The sequence below is a fragment of the Panicum virgatum genome, chromosome 3K (genome assembly GCF_016808335.1).
Source record: "Panicum virgatum strain AP13 chromosome 3K, P.virgatum_v5, whole genome shotgun sequence".
In the NCBI taxonomy this organism is placed as follows: domain Eukaryota; kingdom Viridiplantae; phylum Streptophyta; class Magnoliopsida; order Poales; family Poaceae; genus Panicum; species Panicum virgatum.
In genome coordinates this window covers 54,156,858-54,176,215 of record NC_053138.1, presented here as the reverse complement: position 1 = coordinate 54,176,215, position 19,358 = coordinate 54,156,858, and the positions used below count along the sequence as shown (strand labels likewise).

Below are 19,358 nucleotides of genomic sequence, written 5' to 3'. Positions count from 1 at the left end.
CAGGCAACCCCAGGAACAAGATCTCAGAGCTTTCATCAAACACATTGCAGATCATGACGCCAGTGGTGCAATCCACCCAGCACAGCTAGGTGTTGAATGGGACAACATCGTTAGTGTCCCAGTACCAGTGTTTAAAATAGCAGGCTAAGATATTTAGCGGTTAAATGATTACTCCCCTATATGGACAGACCTTCTGAAAATCAAAGGAATGTACTTAAGGGGTAGAGTCATCCAGGTTGTTGATGGGAAAAAAAAACTTTGTTTTGGAAGGATGTTTGGCTAAAGAACAGTCCCCTCTGTGTGCTTCACCCTGTGTTGTTTGAATGGTGTCAGGATAAAGATATTACTGTTCACAATGTTCTGCAAATCAATGGGAGAGTGCCCTTTGACAGATGGTTACCTCCAATTCTCTTTGAGGAATGGATGGGGGTCATCAATGACACTTTCTCATTCAATTTCAGACAACAAGCTGATGAGATTGGATGGAAGTGGGAGAGCAAAAAAAAAATTTACCACTAAAAGTACTTACGAGCACCTGACCCCTCATGCTAGAGTTCACTTTGACAACATTTGGAAGGCGAAAATTCCATATAAAATCAAAATTTTCACTGTTACTAGAGAAAAATGCCATATTAACCAAAGACAATTTAATAAAAAGAAAGTGGCGGGGGGATCCCTCCTGTGTCTTCTGTGATCAAATTGAAACTGTCGACCACTTGTTCTTCCAGTGCCCTGTTTCCAGGTGCATTTGGGGGCTGGTCGGCCCCTGTTTTCATGCTTCTAATATCCCTGTTTGCTACAATCAATACAGACCCTGGATCGAAAAATGGTTGCCTGATGGGAAAGCTGTTTAACACTTTGGCTTTGCAGCTATTAGTTGGGCGATTTAGAAATGCAGAAATAGAGCGGTCTTTGACAAAAAGATGATACGACATCCTGCTGAGATTATGATTCACACTTGTGTCTTTTTGAAATACTGGGCAGGTCAGCACAAGGAGGAGCTACAGGTGGGCCTGCTGGAGGGAGTCAAGACGCTTCTCGCTTGCGCTCACCGGGCTTTGGCGCACCAAGCTGCTGCGACTCCGCGCCTGCTTCTAGCACCTTGCACCCCTTCTGTTGAAGAGGAAGAAGAAAAGTGAAATGACTTGTGCTTATGCTAATGTGAAAAGCGATGTAGGCCTTCCGTGGTCGTTGCGTTGTGGCGCTTTTGGTCTGTAATAATAGTACTTCGATACTCTGAACGGTCGGTCTGCCTAGGAATCCTAGTGTTAGACCTCAACTTCTCTGAACTTTCTAGCTTGAAAGTCAGGCTAGAAGAAAGTTGGGCGCGTTCCCTCCCCCCTCCCCCTCCCCCGCTCTCTTTCTGTGTTCTTTCCAAATTCTGTAATTCCGTTTCTTAATGGAATTGGGGGCATGCTTCGTTTAAAAAAAATATTTAGCGATTTGTGTTTGTAGAGACTAAAAAAGGCTATAGTGGGCTACAACCTAACTAATCTATTTAGCGGTTCTATAAATATTATGTATTGAGAAACCAACCCCCTAATCTTGAAACCAACTTTTTTTTGTGGACACTATACCCACACTACATCAAGAAGACCTTCACCTAACACTAATATGAGAGACCAATTCTATATAGAAACTCAACTCTTTATTCACCATAACTTAATTAGTACAACACAAGACACTTCCACTCTTTACCTGGCTACCCTACCATAACACTTCTACACTACAGGACAACCTTGCCATCTCCTACAGAGTATTTGAGACCTTTATTTTTTTCACGACCGTGCTTGAGCACGTTTTTCATTAAGAGGAAGAGAAGCAAAGTACAACGTACTTGAGACCTCTTATGTCATGGTATGACAAGAGGGGAGGGGAGCACCCCTATTTACAGGACTCCATGGCTCTTATGGTTTTGTCATGTATCCATCTTATACACACTCCTTTATAAAATATTTACCTGCAACTCTAAAATTTTCCTCATACTTATCTAACCATACAAATATCTAATTTCTAGAGTATTCCATATTTCACCATGAAGCATAGTAACTGTGGTTCATGCATACTCTCAAATCTTCTTCTCACAATTATGCATAATTAAGAAAATTTCATGTACTGAAATACATCTTGGGCTTCATTCCCTCATTGCACCATTGACAAAATACAAATTTTGTAAATGACGAAGTTCAATACTAAATTAACAATAAAGAAAGACTAATTATATAATTTAACTGGCTAAATAACCCTTAATTTAGCGGCTATAATTTATTTGGGGTGTGATTAAGTAGTTTTTTTTTGTTGAAGTCGTGTGTATATAAAATATGTGGTGCCCAGTGGAAGCACTTTTGGCGCGGTGGTGAGTTGAAAAGGGCAATAAAAACTATATTAATTAACCCAAATCACTTTGCATGATGAGCACAAGTTGCACTGCAAAGTTCTAGACTCCAATTGCATTTCACATTTTCTTTTTTGAGTGCAAAATTTTACTGTGGGGGAGTTAGTTCCCCACAGCACAAGAAAATATTATTGTTTAAAAAGGAGCAGAGAAGGATTTTTCATTCGATCAATTATTTTACAAATGCTGGCTGCAACCACGCACACATAACGTCTGTAGTACATGTTTGTGGTACCAGGTACGCACACCGAACAAGCCCAGCTCAAGAAACCGAAACAGTCACGGCTAAAAACCCAACAAGCCACAAGAAGAAGAAGCCCAACAAGGGCCCTCGCAACCACAGCAGCCCACCGCCCCCACACAATTCCCCAAACAACCAAAATCCAAATCCAATCACGCGCGCTCTAATTGCCCCCCCCCCCCCCCCGCGAATTCCGGCGGCCTCCCGCCTCCCCGCGCGAAACCGAAACCAAACCCACCCCCGAAAAATTTCCGCGCCCCGCCGCCCGTGCGCCCGGAAGAAATCCGGGCCGTCCGTTCCGAGCCCCGCGCGCCCGCCCGCTCCCCGGATCCGCGGCGCCCACGTCAGCGATCCGCGCCGCCTCCCGCTCGGCCAATCGCGGGCCGCCGCGGCCTCTACATAACCCACCGCGCCCTCCCTCCGGCCTCCTCCACTTCTCCTCCAATCTCACCGCCACCAGCGCCACCGCCGCACCGGTTCCGGCGATCTTGGGCCCCCCTCGGAAGGAAGGGAGGAAGGGAAGGGAAGGGACGAGAGGATGAGTTCCGGCGGCGGCAGGGGCAGGGCCAAGGGCACCAAGTCGGTGTCGCGGTCCTCCAAGGCCGGCCTGCAGTTCCCCGTCGGCCGCGTCGCGCGCTTCCTCAAGACGGGCAAGTACGCCGAGCGCGTCGGCGGCGGCGCGCCCGTCTACCTCGCCGCCGTCCTCGAGTACCTCGCCGCGGAGGTATACCTTCCCTTCCCTTCCCTTCCCTTCCCTTTCCCCACCGGATCCCCCGCCTGCCGTTCCCCATTCCTCCCGAGTGTCCCTTCGCCGCGGCGTTCTGAAGTCTGAATCCCCCCCTCCCAATCGCAGGTGCTGGAGCTCGCCGGCAACGCGGCGCGCGACAACAAGAAGAACCGGATCGTGCCGCGCCACATCCAGCTCGCCGTGCGCAACGACGAGGAGCTCAGCAAGCTGCTGGGGGCCGTCACCATCGCCGCCGGAGGGGTGCTGCCCAACATCCACCAGACGCTGCTGCCCAAGAAGGCCGGCGGCAAGGGCAAGGCCGACATCGGATCCGCCTCCCAGGAGTTCTAGCCGCCGGCGCCGCCGGCGCGGGGGGCCTCCCCCTCCCTCCTTCGGGGCGCGGCCTTAGTCGCAGCCGCCGATGCTGCGGCTTCTTCTTGGCTCCACCAGTAGTAGTTCTAGTATCTCGCCTAGGCTAGGTTAGGTTTTGCAATGGATGGCTTACCATGGGAAGTTTGCTGTATCTATCAATCAATCTTGCTTGAATGGATGAAATGGTCGGTTGCTATGAATCGATGAAATGGTTCTGTGCTGTTTCTTTTGTGTAAATTTCACTTCTGAATCGCGTATTGCGTTTGGTTGTCAAATGGGAGTTTCCTGAATACCGTCTTTCTGAATTTGGTGTGGTTTTTTGAGGACCTGCGAACGTTCTGTTTTCCATGTGAATTATAGTTCCCTTGTTCCAAGCTTATGTTCCGATCGTCTGTAAATTTAGCCCCTCTATATAATTGGTACATTCCTCATAATTTGTTTCACTTGCTGCCACCCTGCATGTCAGATAACTCACCTTAAACTTCTGTCATTAGTCATTATTCTGATGTACTGCATTGGTGGGCAAAATTGACCTGCTTAATGGGTGCATCAAATCCGAATCGCTTGTTGTACTTGTTCCATCTCATTAACCTGAAATCCCAGGACTTCCACTTGCGCATCACTTATGCATAGATTGGTCATCACGGCAGATTCCCAGCATACGCTACAACCGTCAGATAACCATGTTAGGATTCGCAGCAATTTCCTTTTACCATCTACTTTCTGATTCTGCATTTGGAATGGAGGCATAGCAATACTAATCGCAGTAAATTCATTGTGCCACGAAAAAACCTGCCAACAATGCCGTCGCAAATTGAGATCATTCTGGCAGAAGTCCCAAGATTGTGGCTCAACAATCAACACCAAGAAATCCTCACATTCCTGAATAAGACTCGGTACCATAGCGGCCATGCATTACAATATGGGAGATAAAAACCACACAAGGTAAACAGGAGCAAGAATACAACAAACATATGCACACAGGCCTTACTTTCTGTTTGTTGTGTAGCGCCAACTGACACATCATTTACCAGTTAAACAGAGAAGTGACATTATCACTTTCCAGCAGTACTGTTTTTGCCCTGGATTATAAATAAAGTAGCCGAGCTGTCAGTTGGTGGCACTCATTTACCATTACAAGTTCTCTTCAATCCTGACATCAGCTAAGTTCCTTCCAGTGATTAACTGGACTTATAAACAGAATATACACATTTGTGCAGGCAGAAGTTTTTTTTCCAAAAAGAAAAGAAAAGAAAACGAGCCTGTTATATTATAAAGAGCTGAAGGTCAAATACTCTTGCATACCGCTATTCCCAAATTTCCCAACAAGTGAGTTTATGATGAGGAATCTCAATCCTTGCCTTGACTCCAGTTTTTTTTTTTTTGCCTTGTTTCGTCGGTAACTATCTCCGATGTGTTGGAATAATCAGCATTTTCAGGTTTAATCTAAGGTTTGCTTGTTCTAACCTCTGACTGAAGCTTATCGTTTTCACCCTTCATCAAATCCTTGCTGCTGGCCTGAATTTCCTCAACCTTCATTCTAAGTTCTCCCAAATTCCTTAACGATTTCTGTCTTCTCATCATCAAATCCCATCACGAGCCTCTCGACCTCTGCCCGCAGCTCACAATTCTCAGCCTTCACCTTGTCACGATCAACCTCCATTTCCTTCTTCCTCGACAGAGCCGCATGGAGCTCCGCCTCCAAATCCGCCGCCCTCGCGTCCGCCTCCGCCTTCCGCGCCGCCATGACCCGGAGCTCCTCCACCTTCTCCTTGATCTGCCTCCTCGCCTCCTGCTGGTACGCGTCCGCGGCGCCCATCAGCGCCGCCGCCGCCCTCCTCGCGTCCTCGAGCTCCTCCTCCTTGGCCCGCGCCCGCCGCTTCGCCGCGCTCTCGTACGCGTCGGCGGCGCCCATGAGCAGCAGGCTCGCCCTCCTCGCGCCCTCCAGCTCCGCCGCCCTCTCCCTCGCCTGCTCCCTCGCGGCGTGCTCGTACCTGTCGGCGGCGCCCATGAACAGCAGCCCGGCCTTCTTGGTCTCCTCCCGTTGCCTCGCCAGGTCGCCGGAGAGCCCCGCGTTCCGGCGCTCCAGCTCCCGCACCTTGTGCCCCAGCGCGGCGACCTGGGCCGAGGACGCCTGCGCGGCCCTCGTCGTCTCCGCCAGCCGCCTCTCGAGATCACGCTTCTCGTTGGACAGCCGGGTCTTCTCGTTCTCTAGCCGCTGCGCCCTCCAGTACTGATCGACGTACTCTGCAGTTCATGTGTCAGTGGGAAGAATTAGAGATTGGATTGATCTGAAAGCCAAAAAAAAAAAGTCTTGGCGCACCTGACCAATATGAAGAATAATACGGCATGGTGTGGAGAATTGGAGAGGCTGACGATGAGTCGATGACTACTTGCGGCTGCTGTGTTCTTATGGACTGGTCGGAGGTGGAAGATGATGCCTCGCTGCCGTCTGAATCCTTTCAAAAAAAAAAGATATATAACAGAGGAGGAAGTAAAGGAGAGAATCCTTTCAAAAAAAAAAGAAGAAAAGAAGGAAAGGAGAGAAGGAAAGGATGGAGTGCCGGTGAGGAGAGAGGCATGGAGTGCAGGCAAAGAAAGAGGGAATGGGGTGCTTTGTTGATTGTCACTAAGGGTGTTGTGTGTTGTAGCAATGTGAGACTGGCCTACTCCTTGGTGGATGCTCTCTGAACTTGCAAACTGATAAGATGAGTTAGTATCTGTTCTCTGAATAATTTCAGTCGGTTGCTTCTGTTTAATAGCTGCTGCAGGCCGTGTTTATTTGTTCTAATCAGATGCTATGAGCAGACCACTTGGTACACGAGGGAGTGCGAGACGACAAAGATGAGGGAATGAGAAGAAACCGAGGTCATGCAATGGTGCTGTCAGGCAGACTGCAAAAACTATCTGAACCTGAGCACACGTATAACTAACTGAAGGCTGTGGTTAGCAGCACTAAAGGTGGATCACTGAGTAGCGACCCGGTCAAGAGAGCAAGGGGTTAAAAAAGCTAAAACATATATAACAGGGGCAAATGGACCCTGGCTACAATTCATGAGAGAGCAATGTAGAGGCCTAACTATTTCTTTGTAGTCTGATTAGGAATGAGCACTTACAAAGGAGCATTCCTTTGTTGAGTGATAATACCTGTGGTGGCACTTTCAACCAAAGTGTTAAAAATGCGAACCGTCACGGAATGCATCTGAATGAACAAAAATATGATCGTCATATATGAAAAGTTTTATTTCCTTGCATAGTACCAACTCAGCACCATTACATTAGTAACGCGAGACATGCCAACCTAATCATTTCGGGCGGCACGATGATAAGCATGATAAAATGCTACCCTTGTTCTTCTCCTGCGCCTCAGCAACCGCGAGATGCAGCTGCTCAATGTCCTTGCTCATGGCTTCGATCTCACTCTTTTTTTCCTCCAGTGCTGCCTTCAGTTTCTCAGTCTCACCATCCCTTTCAGCATTGCGATTCTCAAGTTCCTGAATTTTTGACTTTAGCTTGCATGCTTCAACCTTCTCAGCTTCTAATGCTTTCTGCACTGAATCTTTCTCATCATTCAGGCTTGAATGCTTGGCATCAAGTCCGTCATAGGATGCTTGCAGCTGTGACATAGAAACACGGATGTTCACCAACTCAGCCCTCAGCCTATTGACCTCAGCATCCTTGTCACGCCATGCTTCCTCGGCCGCTTCCTTGATGACTTGGATTCCTTCTATCCTCCTCTTGAGGTCCTCTGATTCTTTCATGAATTTTGCCTTCTCAGCATCAAATGACCTCACTACTGTCTCCTTCTCCTCTGCTAATGCAACCAATTCCATCTTGAGCCTTTTAACCTCTAACTGGGACATGCTATGTTTCTGTTCTGCTATTAAAATCTCCAGCCGAAGCTTATCCTTTTCGCCCTCAACCAAATCCTTCTTGGTCTGGATTTCCTCCACCTTCTTATTAAGACCCTCCAATTCTTTCATGAGTTTTGCTTTCTCGGCATCAGATGCCTTTGCAGCTGCCTCCTTCGCCTCCACTAACGCACCCAATTCCACCTTGAGGTTGTTAGCTTCTGCTTCAGACATGCTTTGTTTCTGCATTGCAGTCAAAATCTCCAACCGAAGCTTATCATTTTCACCCTCCACCAAATCCTTGCTGGTCTGAACTTCCTCCACCTTCCTCTTAAGATCACCCAGTTCCTTTAGGATATCTGCCTTCTCAACATCAAATGCCTCCGCAGCAGCATCCTTTGCTACCTCTAGTGCATCCAATTCCATCTTGAGGCTCTTAACTTCTGCTTCAAACAGACTATGTTTATGCTTCGCAGCCAAAATCTCTGACCGAAGCTCGTCATTTTCACTTTCCATCAAATCCTTCATAGCTTGGATTTCTTCTATTTTTCTCTTAAGATTGTCTAATTCCTTCATGATTTCTACCTTCTCAGCATCAAATGCCTTTGCAGCGGCTTCCTTTGTCTCCACCAATGCGGCCAAGATATGCTTGAGGCACTTAACCTCTGCTTCAGATTGGCTATATTTCTCCTCTACCATTAATATCTCCTTTTGAAGCTTATCATTTATACCCTCAACTAAATCCTTATTTGTTTGGATTTCGTCCAACTTCCTTTTAAGATCCTCCAATTCCTTCATGCTTTCTGCATTGTGAGCATCGAATGCCTTTACATCCGCCTCCTTCGCCTTCATCAATGCACTCAATTCCATATCGAGCCTCTCAACCTCGGCTTCAGATAGGTTATGTTTTTTATTTGCAGTAATAACCTCTGACTGAAGCTTTTCAATTTCACCCTCCATCAAATCCTTATGGGATTGGAGATCCTCCACCCTCCTCCTAAGCTCCTCGGCTTCGAGAATCATCTCTGCCTTCTCAGCATCAAATGCCTTCATAGCTGCCTCATTTGTCTCCACCAATGCACATAATTCCTTCTTGAGCTTCTCGACCTCTACTTCAGATTGGCTATACTTTTCCTCTGTAGTCAAAAGCTCCGACCGAAGCTTGTCATTTTCACCCTTCAAGCTCCTCTCCACATCTTCCTTCTGGCTTGTGATGGCCCGAGCCGCTGCCTTTGTCTCCTCCAATTGCTTCTCCAGTTTACCCTTGTCACCAAGCAGCTGGGTGTTCTTGTGCTCCAACTCCCACACCCTATCCTGAAGTGTGGAGACCTGGTGCGATAGGGTCCTCACTCTGTCATCTGCAAAGAGATCTGCAACACACATTTTGGGGGGGGGGGGGGGAGGGTGTATTAGAGGAGACAAACGGAACACACTGCACAAGGAGAGAGAGAGAGAGACGTAATTCCTTACATGTTATTGAAATTTATACAATCACATATATGCCATGAAAAATTTGCACTTCCCCTACCTGCCATCTATTTAAATTTGCAGACTCTTGTATGCCATTCCATCACTCTACCCAACTGTGAAGTTGCCATTAAATGGCTGCCACCGTAACCTTGTCTCTCGTTGCCAAACTTTGGACAACATATATGCAACAATATGGCCCTTCTCTAAACAAAAGTGCAACAATATGGACCAAACTGTACCTATATGATACAACATAATACACAACTGCACATACAAATACAACACGAACAACCATCCTAATGGCGATAGTTTTAAAAGTACCTAATGTCAGTGCACATAACTACATAAGGGATCACAAATTTCATCTAGTGGCATATAAGGGAAGACATGTTTTTCAATGGGGCATATAGTTTTAAACAAAAGATGATGTCTTTGCTCACCTTCAAACCACGACGATGACATGCTGGTCGCTGTCACCACGCACTCGTCTGAGGTGGAAGATGTACGCCTCTCTGTCTTCGCCGTGCCCGAGCCCAAGGATGCACTCCTTCCTGCCCCTGCCGCAGCTGCCTCGGGGTGAATATGTACAAGTTGGCAAGTTGCCAAGTTGGAAGAAGGAAATTGAAGGACATATATAGGAGAAGAAATGTGGATGAGGAAGATGGAAGAAAGGAATGGAGTGTCAGTGCAGAAGAGGCATGGGGCAGAGGGGAGACAGGGGATGGAGTGTCGGTGAGGAAGAGTGATGGAGGAGCAGCTCGTTTGCAGCAACATATGCATCGAGACTGTGCCCTTGTCAGGGTCCTTAATCTCTTTAAAAATATTCGAAGACTGAATTCCCAAATGGGCCTACTGTCGTAACATCCTGTCTGTTCATTCTGAGATGCTCACCACTCCAGAAACCTGCAGGTCAGAAACGTATAGCTCAAGTCAGTTCTGAGATGTTCACTGTAGAGTGCACGCCGTGAATCATCACAAGGCAATTCAGAGAAATTCCAGATGTTCTGATCTCAACACAAAAGTGCATCGTTTTTAATCATCTACTGAAATGCTGTGCATCCGTTTTATATGTCTTGGTCGATCAGCACAGTGTAAGAAAGACATGTAGAAGATTTTTCTTTTTGAAGCTAAGCTTGTAGAAGATTGCAAGCACAAGTTCGACGACATCATTTCATAGTACAGCTGATCGGTAATTCAGCGATAAAATATGGTGAGCGAGAAAAACCATCTCAAAACAATTCAGAAATAAAGAGTTACACCCCACTGATTCTGTCACCACCCTCTTGGTTTGGCCTGTGCTCAATTGATCTTCTGCAGTTACTTTGTAAAGAGTTAAATACACCAACGGCCCTCGAACTTGTTCCCAGGTGCCACTTGGGTCCACGAACTCGCAAAATCGAAATCTGGCTCCCTGAACTTGTTAAGTAGTGCCACTTAGGTCCATACCCCTTCAAAGGTCATGAATATATGCAAAAAAGGCCCTTGAGTTTTATCGTCTTCTACCTTCACATACTTGAGGGATAGAAGGCAGGGTTGCCGCGCGCCTGCCTCTGCGAGCCGCCGGCCTCCACGCCGCGAGCGCGCCTCCCGCGGCCGCGAGCCACCGGCCTCCATGCCGCACGCCCACCTTCGGCGATCCGCCGACCTACGCGCCGCTCCTCCCTCTGCCGGCGCACCTCTCCTCTCGTGCTGGGATGCAATTTGGGATCTTCTACCATTGCATCCCAGCACGGGCAGGCAGCACCCCCAGCGCCACGACCCGCGCGTGGTCGTCGCCCTACGCCCCTGCGGCGTCGGCCCCGCACAGCCGTCGGTGGCGGCAGCGGCGTGTGCAAGCCGCAGCAGCAGCGCCGCCGCCCTGACCATGGACCCGCCGCCCAGCACCGGCGCCCTCCGTCTAGGCCCCCCTCCTCTGCGAGCGCCCTGCCGCAGCGCACGTACCCGTCCTCTGCGACCTGCCGCCGCCGCCACGCCCTCAACCCCGGCCCCGGCCCCTGCCCCTGCCCCCGCCTCCGCCGGTGATACCGCCGTGGCCTTGGACTCGCCGCCGCCATCGTCGCCGGCAACGGCCGCAACGCTATCGCGGCCTCGGACCCGCCGCCACCGTCGTCGGCGGCGTGCGCAGTGGGCACAAATAGCAGCAGCGCCGCCGCGGCCTCATACCCTGCCACCCGGCGCCGGTGCCCTCCGCGAGCGCCCTGCAGTGCCACACGTCCTTGTCCTCCAGGGCCTACTGCTGCTGCCGCGCCCTCTAGGCCCTTGCCCCGGCATCAACACGGCGGAGCTAGCAACGCCGCCGTCGCTCGTGTCCCACCACGAGAGGAGCTTGCAGAGGGTGGAGGTGTGCGTCGGCGACCTCTGAGGCGAGCGCGCAGCTATGGACGCCGGGGCCGGAGCATCCTGCGGCGGCGGGAACAGGGTGCGCCCTCCACACCCCAGCCCCCGCCTCTGCCGGCAACACCGCCGCGGCCTTGGAATCACCGTCTCCATCGTCGTCAGCGCGTGCAGTGAGCGCGAGCAGCGGGAGTAGTAGCAGCAGCGCCGTCATGACCTCGGCGCGTGCGGCGGCCTCGCCGCGAGGCAGCCCAGCATGGGAGCCGGCGCTCGGAGGTGTCCTCGCCGTGGGAGGCGGCCCTCGATGGGAGGCGGTCTCGGCGCGGGAGGCCGGTCGGCTGCGGGCGCTCGCCGGCAGCAGGCTGGGCACAGGCAGTGCCCCGGCCCCAGCCTCCCGCGGTGGCTGCCCGGCGGCGGCGTGGCTGTAGGGCAGGTGATGGGGCGGCGGCGCTCTGGACGTCGGGGCGGGAGTGGCTGCCGGCGGTAGGAGCAGCGTGGCGGATTGAGAAAGAGGTGAAAGAGATGAGGAGGATCTACATATAGAAGATGATAAAATTCAAGGGCTTTTTTTTGCATGTATTCATGCCACGTGGCGCCACATCAAGTGGTATGGACCTAAGTGGCACAACTTAACAAGTTCAGGGTGCCAGATTTTAATTTTGCAAGTTCGTGGACCTAAGTGGCACATCGGGATAAGTTCGAGGACTGCTGGTGTATTTAACTCCTTTGTAAATATTACTGCATCTGCATTGATTTGATGGCCAATAGCAAACATGAAAGTAACTCAGATGCAGAGATCAACAAAAGAAAAGATATACACGGCCTGTACAACTTTTAAGATATTGACAGTTCCATGCCTTTTTAAGGCCTGCAATGTTGCAATTTCCTCAGATGTTCCATGAATTTTTTTTCTTCAAAAAAGCAGGAAAAAGCATTCTGGAAGCTGGGAACTGGTGGTTCAACAACAAAAGGCAATCCTCAGATATTCACGAATGAAATACCACATGACTGCACATCTCAGCCCGACAGCATGGATGCATAATGTACAATCTTTAATGACAAAACGGCACCTGATAAGCAGCAATAATAACACAGCAAATAGAAGCATGCAAAGCGAATTTTTCAGTTGGTTGTGCAATGGTAGCAACTAACCGTATAACTTCGTGGCTGGATTTTAAAAGTAGTTCAATTGCCAAGTTGGTCACAATTATTTACCATTACAACATTGTCGGGTACCACGATTAGGGACACCCAAATCAAGGCACTAAGATCACCCTAAAAAAACACAAACACATGTTAGGCGGCTAAGCTCACGAAGGCCCACGGCCTCCTTCCAATCCGGAAGAAAGCAAAGAACTCAAAGAAGCCCAGCATGCGGCCCATTCGCACCCCCCTCGGACCCGCGGGGCGATCTCCGCCTCGCTCGAGGGCTCCCATCGAGACCCTCGACTGCGCCCCGCGTTTCCGTCTCGCTCGAGGGTAGAGAACCTATCCTCGAGCGAGCAGCTCATCTCCGCCTCGCTCGAGGGTAGCGAACCTATCCTCGAGCGGACGATTCATCTCCGCCTCGCTCGAGGCCACCCCTTGGCGTATGGGACAAACGGCCCTGCCTCTCGCCCGCCCGTCGTACGGAGGCATTAAAGGCCAACCACTCCTCCACAGCACCCAGGACAGACGGCGTCAGGCCGCCATTCCTCACAGTGGCTGTGACCGGAGTCCCGTCCGCCAACTCCGGACACTGCTCCGCCATCCCGGACGCTGTGGGAGCACTGTGGAACCTGCGATGCGGGACAAGATGGGCTCGGCACTGCCCCCGTTACTATTCTGCCAACTCCGGCTGTCTGGACTCCACCTTATCACACGTATGGCCTCGGGCCGCCCCCTACTCGGGAAGGGATCCGGAGTCTCCACGTGCCCCCCGAAGAGGGACTCCCAGCACTCGCAGCCAGAGTCCCGGACCTCCCCCCCTCGAGGGGTCCGGGACCTCCACGTGTCTCCCGGACCTCCTAGTGCGCACGCCAGCGCTCCGTCCAGGGAGGTCCGGGACCGCCGCGTGCCCCGCTACCGAACAAGCGCAAGGACGATGCACCCGCGGAGGGCAGCAACGTCAAGCCCAACGCCCCCGCCAAGAAACAGAAGCGGGGAGGAATGGAAAAAAGCCGGTCCCACCGAACCAGCGCAGATCGGGGTGGGCAGAGGACTCCGAGGAGGCGTTCGCTGCCGCCCCGGACCACAAAGGACCTCGAGGCCCCCCTCGAGGCGGTGGTGGCCTGTTCGACGACATGCTTAAGAAGCCGTGTCCTTACCACAAGGGCTCGGTCAATCACACCCTCGAGCAGTGCGAAATGCTCAAGAAATACTACAACCGTGTCGCGCATCGCGACGAAGACAAGAAGAAGGATGCTGGCGACAAAGGTGGAGATGACGAGTTCCCCCGGTGGAGAACGCCTTTTTCATCTTTGATCATATTGTATATTCTACTGCGGGGTGTGAACTTTTATCCTTTCTTGATACTTACTCCGGTTACCACCAAATCAAGATGAAAGAGTCCGACCAGCTCGCGACTTCTTTTATCACACCTTTCGGCATGTACTGCTACACCACGATGCCCTTTGGCCTCAGAAACGCTGGAGCTACATATCAGCGGTGTATGCTCCACGTTTTCGGAGACCATCTCGGGCGGAACATAGAGGCATATGTCGACGATATCGTTGGAAAATCCAGGAAGGCGGACGACCTGGCTGCCGATCTCAGGATCGCATTCGATTGCCTACGGGCCAAAGGGGTAAAACTCAACCCCGAGAAGTGCGTGTTCGGGGTGCCTCGAGGCATGCTCTTGGGCTTCATTGTCTCCCAGCGGGGCATCGAACCCAACCCTGACAAAGTCTCGGCCATCACTCGGATGGGACCGATCCGAGACCTAAAGGGGGTACAGAGGGTCATGGGATGCCTAGCGTCCCTCAGCCAGTTTATCTCGCGTCTCGGCGAGAAAGGCTTACCCCTGTATCGACTCTTGAGGAAAACTGAGCGCTTCACGTGGACCCCGAAGCCCAAGAAGCCCTCGACAGGCTGAAGGCATCGCTCACTCACGCCCCCATTCTCACACCACCCACGGACGGCGAGCCCCTCTTTCTGTACGTAGCTGCGACGACCCAAGTGGTCAGCGCGGTGGTCGTTGTCGAAAGACAAGAGGAGGACCATGCCCTGTCCATCCAATGGCCGGTGTACTACATCAGCGAGGTGTTGTCTGAAACTAAGACACGCTATCCACAGATTCAGAAGCTGCTCTACGCAGTGATTTTGGCTCTGCGCAAACTGCGCCACTACTTTGAGGCCCATCCCGTCACCGTGGTCTCGTCTTTCCCTTTGGGAGAGATAGTCCGTAGCCGGGAAGCTGAGGGTAGAATTGCCAAATGGTCTGTGGAGCTAATGGGAGAGACTCTGACCTATGCCCCCCCGCAAAGCGATCAAGTCCCAAATCTTGGCTGACTTCGTGGCTGAGTGGACGGACACTCAGCTACCCCCACCGCAAATCCAGGCCGAATGCTGGACCATGTACTTCGACGGGTCGGTGATGAAAACTGGTGCCGGTGCCGGCCTCCTCTTCATCTCACCCCTCGGAGAACACATTCGGTACATGATACGCTTACACTTCCCTGCGTCTAACAATATGGCGGAGTACGAGGCCCTCCTCAGTGGCCTCCGTATCGCCATCGAGCTCGGCGTCAAACGCCTTGACGTGCGCGGTGACTCTCAACTCGTCATCGACCAAGTAATGAAGGAGTCTAGCTGCCATGACCCAAAGATGGAGGAATACTGCAATGCAGTGCGCCGCCTCGAAGACAAGTTCGACGGCCTAGAACTCAATCATGTCCCGCGCAAGTACAACGAGGATGCCGACGAACTAGCCAAGATTGCGTCGGGTAGGACCACCGTCCCCCCCCCCCAACATCTTCGCTCGCGACATCACCAAGTCCTCCGTCGAATTCACGGATCCGACGGAGCCATGCCTCTCGTCCACCGGGCCCTCTGGCGGGAACCCCCCGGCGGACGAGGCCGGGCCCATGGACATTGACTTCGAGACCTCCTCTATGGATGAGGCCGAAGCAATGGAAGTCGACGAGGCTCCCACTCCGCGAGACTGGCGCGTCCAGTACCTAGACTGGATAATTTGAGGGGTCCTACCCTCGAACCGCGCTCAGGCACGGCGCCTCGCTAGGCGGGCCAAGTCCTTCGTCCTAATCGACAACGAGCTATACAGGTGCAGTCCCTCGGGTGTCTTGCAGCGATGCATCCCATCCCCGAGGGCAAGGAGTTGATCCGCGACATCCACGCTGGAGTCTGCGGCCACCATGCCGCACCACGTACCCTCGTGGGTAATGCGTTTCGGCAAGGTTTTTACTGGCCCACCGCAGTTGCCGACGCCACCAACATCGTGCAGACCTGCGAGGGCTGCCAATTTTATGCTCGAAAAACGCACCTCCCCGCGCACGTTCTGTAGACCATCCCCATTACATGGCCTTTCGCTGTGTGGGGACTGGACCTCGTCGGTCCGCTGCAGAAGGCGCCCGGGGGCTTCACCCACTTGTTGGTGGCAGTCGACAAATTCTCCAAGTGCATCGAAGCTCGACCCATCGGCAAGATCAAATCCGAGCAAGCGGTTCTATTCTTCACCGACATCGTCTTCAGGTTCGGGGTCCCAAACTCGATCATCACCGACAACGGCACCCAGTTCACAGGCAAGAAGTTCTTGGTATTCTGCGACAATTTCCACATATGTGTGGACTGGTCGGCTGTGGCACACCCACAGAGGAACGGGCAAGTGGAGCGTGCCAATGGCATGATCCTCCAGGGACAGAAGCTAAGAATCTTCAACAAGTTGAACAGATTTGGCCGGAGGTGGCTCACGGAGCTACCCTCGGTCATTTGGAGCCTGAGGATGACCCCAAGCAGAGCCACGGGATTTACCTCGTTCTTCCTCGTCTATGGCGCCGAGGCCATACTCCCCACGGACTTGGAGTATGGGTCACCAAGGCTCAAGGCATACCAAGAGCAGCAAAACCAGCGAGCCCGCGAGGACTCGCTGGATCAAGTGGACGAGGCTCGAGACGTAGCGCTCCTACACTCTGCGTGCTACCAACAGTCTTTACGAAGGTATCAGGCGCAGAGAGTCCGGTGCCGAGACGTCAACAAAGAGGACTTGGTGCTGAGGCTTCGACAGGACAACAGGGGCCGCCACAAGCTCTCACCGCCATGGGGAGGACCGTACATAATCGCCGAGGTGCTCAAACCCGGCACGTACACGCTGGCGAACGAAAAAGGCGAAGTCCTCACTAATGCTTGGAACATACAACAGCTACGTCGCTTCTATCCTTAGAATTCCGAGCTATTTGTACATCGTTTGTACTCGCATTCTCGATTTCCCGAAATAATAAAGAAGTACGCTTTGCTTGTTTATTTTTGGGAACCTTCCGGACCCTCGAAGGCTCGGACACGCACGAACACTGAGGTACACTCGGCTTTACCCTCGGCAAAGCCAAGCCTCCCTCGGGGGCTACTACGGGGGGAACCCCCGAACGTCCCCAAAAATCGCCAATGTTTTTTTCGAAAAACTTCCATCTCGCCTCTAAGCTTCTCGTACACTTGGAAAAAACGGACGCGAGGCGTAAGCAACTACGGTACGGGACCGACCGAGTCGTGGGGCCGCCTACGCCTCCGGGATACGGCACCCCCTCACCACCCTACACCTACGTTGCTTATGAACGCGAAATTCCTCGTAGAAGTTTATCTAAGTCGCGTACGAGAACACGGAAGTGGAGTAAAGAAAACGCGGGCTCGAATGCACAAGGCCTCGATGGGCCACACAGTCGATTTAATGAAAACGAATTTCTTATATTCATAGAAACGATTACAAAGTGTAATTACAACGAACACTAATCTATTACATGGGCTTCGAGGCCCAGACTTCCTACAGGCTACCATCCCCCCCCCTTGCGGGTCTTCAGCGACGTCGAATTAGGCTATGGGAGGGATATCAGCTTCGAGCTTCCCGGCGAGGACTGTGGCGAACTCCTCCGCGGCTGCGTCGGCGTCGTCCATAATGGCCAACGCGGCGTCCGCATCAGCGTCATCGGGAATGACGTGCCCCGATGACACCCTCTGGAGATCCATGAGGTAGTGCGTCGAGGCCACGGTGAGGGCCCGCAGGACACCGAGGCGGAAGGTGCTCTTGGCGTGTTCGGCAATCCGACCGCTTAGCACTCGCAGGCGGCTGATTACAAAACTACCCCGAGATGACACCCTCCCCCTTGAGCCCTTGGCACACGCTCACGGCGGTTTGCTCCAGCTCAGCGAATTCCACCTGCGACGCCGTGAGTGCGGTGTGGACTGCTTCCTTCGCCACGGACTCATCCGCCACCTTCTGCCTCAGCTCTGAGCAAAGGGAATCAACGTAAGTTGCGAAAAGAAATAAACCAACAAAAACTCGAAGGTACTTTCCCATGATGCTCTTCTGCGCCTCCTCCCTCTGGACTCGGGCGGCCTCTTCGAGCGAGGACAAGGAGTTTTCCATTTCCTTGAGGACGGCCTCCACGTTCTGGATGGCCACCTCCTTCTCCTCGAGGGCTTTGCCCTTTTCCTGGAGGGTCCCGGTGAGCGTGACAACGGTCACCTCCTTGTGGAGAAGCTCGGTTTCCTGCTGCTCAAGCGCTGTTCTAAGGCGCCGCAGCTCAGCGCTCTGCGCCTCGGCTTCCCGAGCCTTCTCCTCAAGCGCCGTCCGAAGGCGTTGCAGCTCGGCAGTCTGCGCCTCGGCCTTTCGAGCCTTCTGCTCTGCTTCGGCCCTCTGGACGTCATGCTCACCGGTAACCCGCGCCAAACCCTCCTCTAGCGCCTGCTGACGGGCTCCCTGATCCGCCATTTTAGTGTTGGCTTCAATGTTCTTAAGCACTAGCTCGGCGTTGTGCTGCCCGAGCCAGCTCATTTGGGAGTACAGCCGGGTCATCTCGGCGCTCTTTTTGCGTGAGATTTCCCTCAGCCGCTGCAAGTGGAAGGGCGTGGGTAAAAGCACGTTAAAGTCAAATCGAATCCGAGCAATTTTCAGGGGAAAGTATTTACCTTGCTGACCTGGTAATCCGTCTTCTGATGGAGCTAGAAAGCGCGGTCGAGGGCTTGTAGGATCTCACTGCCGATGTCGAACTGCGCATTCTAGGCCTCCTCCTCCTCTTGCTCGTCGCGGAGAAACTCCAAGGGTAGCCTGGACGGGATGATCGCCCTGTGATGAGGCCCCTCGGACGTCCCCGCGTTGAGCACATCCGCGCTGGCCGACGCGAACTCGGCGATGTGTGCGGCGGCGCTTGCCGCAGCAGCAGGGTCGATGTCCATCGAATCCCCGTATTCCTCGCTGCTATCCGGCAGCTGCACCACCGGCACCATGCTCCCTTGCGCCGTTTGCGCCGGCACCGCCGCGATGATACCCTCGTCCTGGGCCTCGGTGGGCTCCGAGACGGGGGCTCCTTCCATCCCTGGCGCCCTCAGCGCCGTCTCCTCCTCTGCAACGCTCTCGATCTCAGCCCTCGGGGGCTCGGGAACCAGGGCCTCTGCCTCTGCTTGGCTGGCGAGGTACTCCTGCACGTCCCCACCAGTTTCTTCCCCTGTAGTCGGCCGGGCGGCGCTAGCCGCGTCACCCTGACCGGACTCAACTTCGATGTCCGGCCGGCCGGCGCCGTCCGCGCCGCCCCGGCCGGTCTCCCCCATGGCGTCAGCCTGAGCGGCTGCTTCTGTACCGCTTTGGCCTACGTCGCCTCCATCCTCCTGTGCTCGAGCTTGCTGGGCCGTCTGGGCCCCTCGAGACATCGCCTCCCACAGCTTCGCGGCCTCCGCCACGAGGTCCACGGCAGGCAGGGGCTGCGGCGCCGTGTGCGGTGTACTGCGTGCCCCGGTCTTGCGGGCCTTGGTTGGGGTGAGTGGGAC

The 19,358-nt window shown here is 53.0% G+C and overlaps 4 protein-coding genes across 4 annotated transcripts; 1 reads left to right on the top strand and 3 right to left on the bottom strand.

Moving 5' to 3' along the window:
* Nucleotides 1-3,057: 3,057 nt before the first annotated feature.
* LOC120699646 (probable histone H2AXb) lies at nt 3,058-3,959 on the top strand. Its single transcript, XM_039983661.1, has 2 exons — nt 3,058-3,360; nt 3,490-3,959. The coding sequence occupies exons 1-2, from the start codon at nt 3,175-3,177 to the stop codon at nt 3,712-3,714; spliced, it is 411 nt and encodes a 136-aa protein (XP_039839595.1). The 5' UTR covers nt 3,058-3,174; the 3' UTR covers nt 3,715-3,959.
* A 665-nt stretch (nt 3,960-4,624) lies between these two features.
* LOC120699645 (tropomyosin-like) lies at nt 4,625-6,724 on the bottom strand. Its single transcript, XM_039983660.1, has 2 exons — nt 6,059-6,724; nt 4,625-5,982 (listed from the first exon to the last, which is right to left on the bottom strand). Exons 1-2 carry the CDS (start codon nt 6,084-6,086, stop codon nt 5,276-5,278), a joined length of 735 nt encoding a protein of 244 aa, XP_039839594.1. The 5' UTR covers nt 6,087-6,724; the 3' UTR covers nt 4,625-5,275.
* A 218-nt stretch (nt 6,725-6,942) lies between these two features.
* LOC120699644 (myosin-2 heavy chain-like) lies at nt 6,943-10,303 on the bottom strand. The gene is made up of 2 exons (XM_039983659.1): nt 9,497-10,303; nt 6,943-8,956 (listed from the first exon to the last, which is right to left on the bottom strand). The coding sequence occupies exons 1-2, from the start codon at nt 9,834-9,836 to the stop codon at nt 7,041-7,043; spliced, it is 2,256 nt and encodes a 751-aa protein (XP_039839593.1). The 5' UTR covers nt 9,837-10,303; the 3' UTR covers nt 6,943-7,040.
* Nucleotides 9,930-19,142, bottom strand: LOC120701049 (formin-like protein 1). The gene is made up of 4 exons (XM_039985222.1): nt 18,863-19,142; nt 17,678-17,822; nt 11,413-11,923; nt 9,930-9,959 (listed from the first exon to the last, which is right to left on the bottom strand). Exons 1-4 carry the CDS (start codon nt 19,140-19,142, stop codon nt 9,930-9,932), a joined length of 966 nt encoding a protein of 321 aa, XP_039841156.1.
* Between the last annotated feature and the right edge of the window lie 216 nt (nt 19,143-19,358).

What these genes read in the sequence shown, in the direction of transcription:
- LOC120699646 (XM_039983661.1), top strand. Translation starts at nt 3,175, where the DNA reads ATGAGTTCCGGCGGCGGCAGGGGCAGGGCCAAGGGCACCAAGTCGGTG. An exon ending in TCGAGTACCTCGCCGCGGAG is followed by an intron (nt 3,361 to 3,489) that starts GTATACCTTCCC and finishes TCCCAATCGCAG; the next exon opens with GTGCTGGAGCTCGCCGGCAA.
- LOC120699645 (XM_039983660.1), bottom strand. Translation starts at nt 6,086, where the DNA reads ATGCCGTATTATTCTTCATATTGGTCAG. An exon ending in TTATTCTTCATATTGGTCAG is followed by an intron (nt 5,983 to 6,058) that starts GTGCGCCAAGAC and finishes CATGAACTGCAG; the next exon opens with AGTACGTCGATCAGTACTGG.
- LOC120699644 (XM_039983659.1), bottom strand. Translation starts at nt 9,836, where the DNA reads ATGCATATGTTGCTGCAAACGAGCTGCTCCTCCATCACTCTTCCTCAC. An exon ending in GTCATCGTCGTGGTTTGAAG is followed by an intron (nt 8,957 to 9,496) that starts GTGAGCAAAGAC and finishes TGTGTGTTGCAG; the next exon opens with ATCTCTTTGCAGATGACAGA.
- LOC120701049 (XM_039985222.1), bottom strand. Translation starts at nt 19,142, where the DNA reads ATGGGGGAGACCGGCCGGGGCGGCGCGGACGGCGCCGGCCGGCCGGAC. An exon ending in CACCGAGGCCCAGGACGAGG is followed by an intron (nt 17,823 to 18,862) that starts GTATCATCGCGG and finishes CCCTTTGCTCAG; the next exon opens with AGCTGAGGCAGAAGGTGGCG. An exon ending in GCTGCGCGCTCGCCTCAGAG is followed by an intron (nt 9,960 to 11,412) that starts GTCGCCGACGCA and finishes TCTGACCTGCAG; the next exon opens with GTTTCTGGAGTGGTGAGCAT.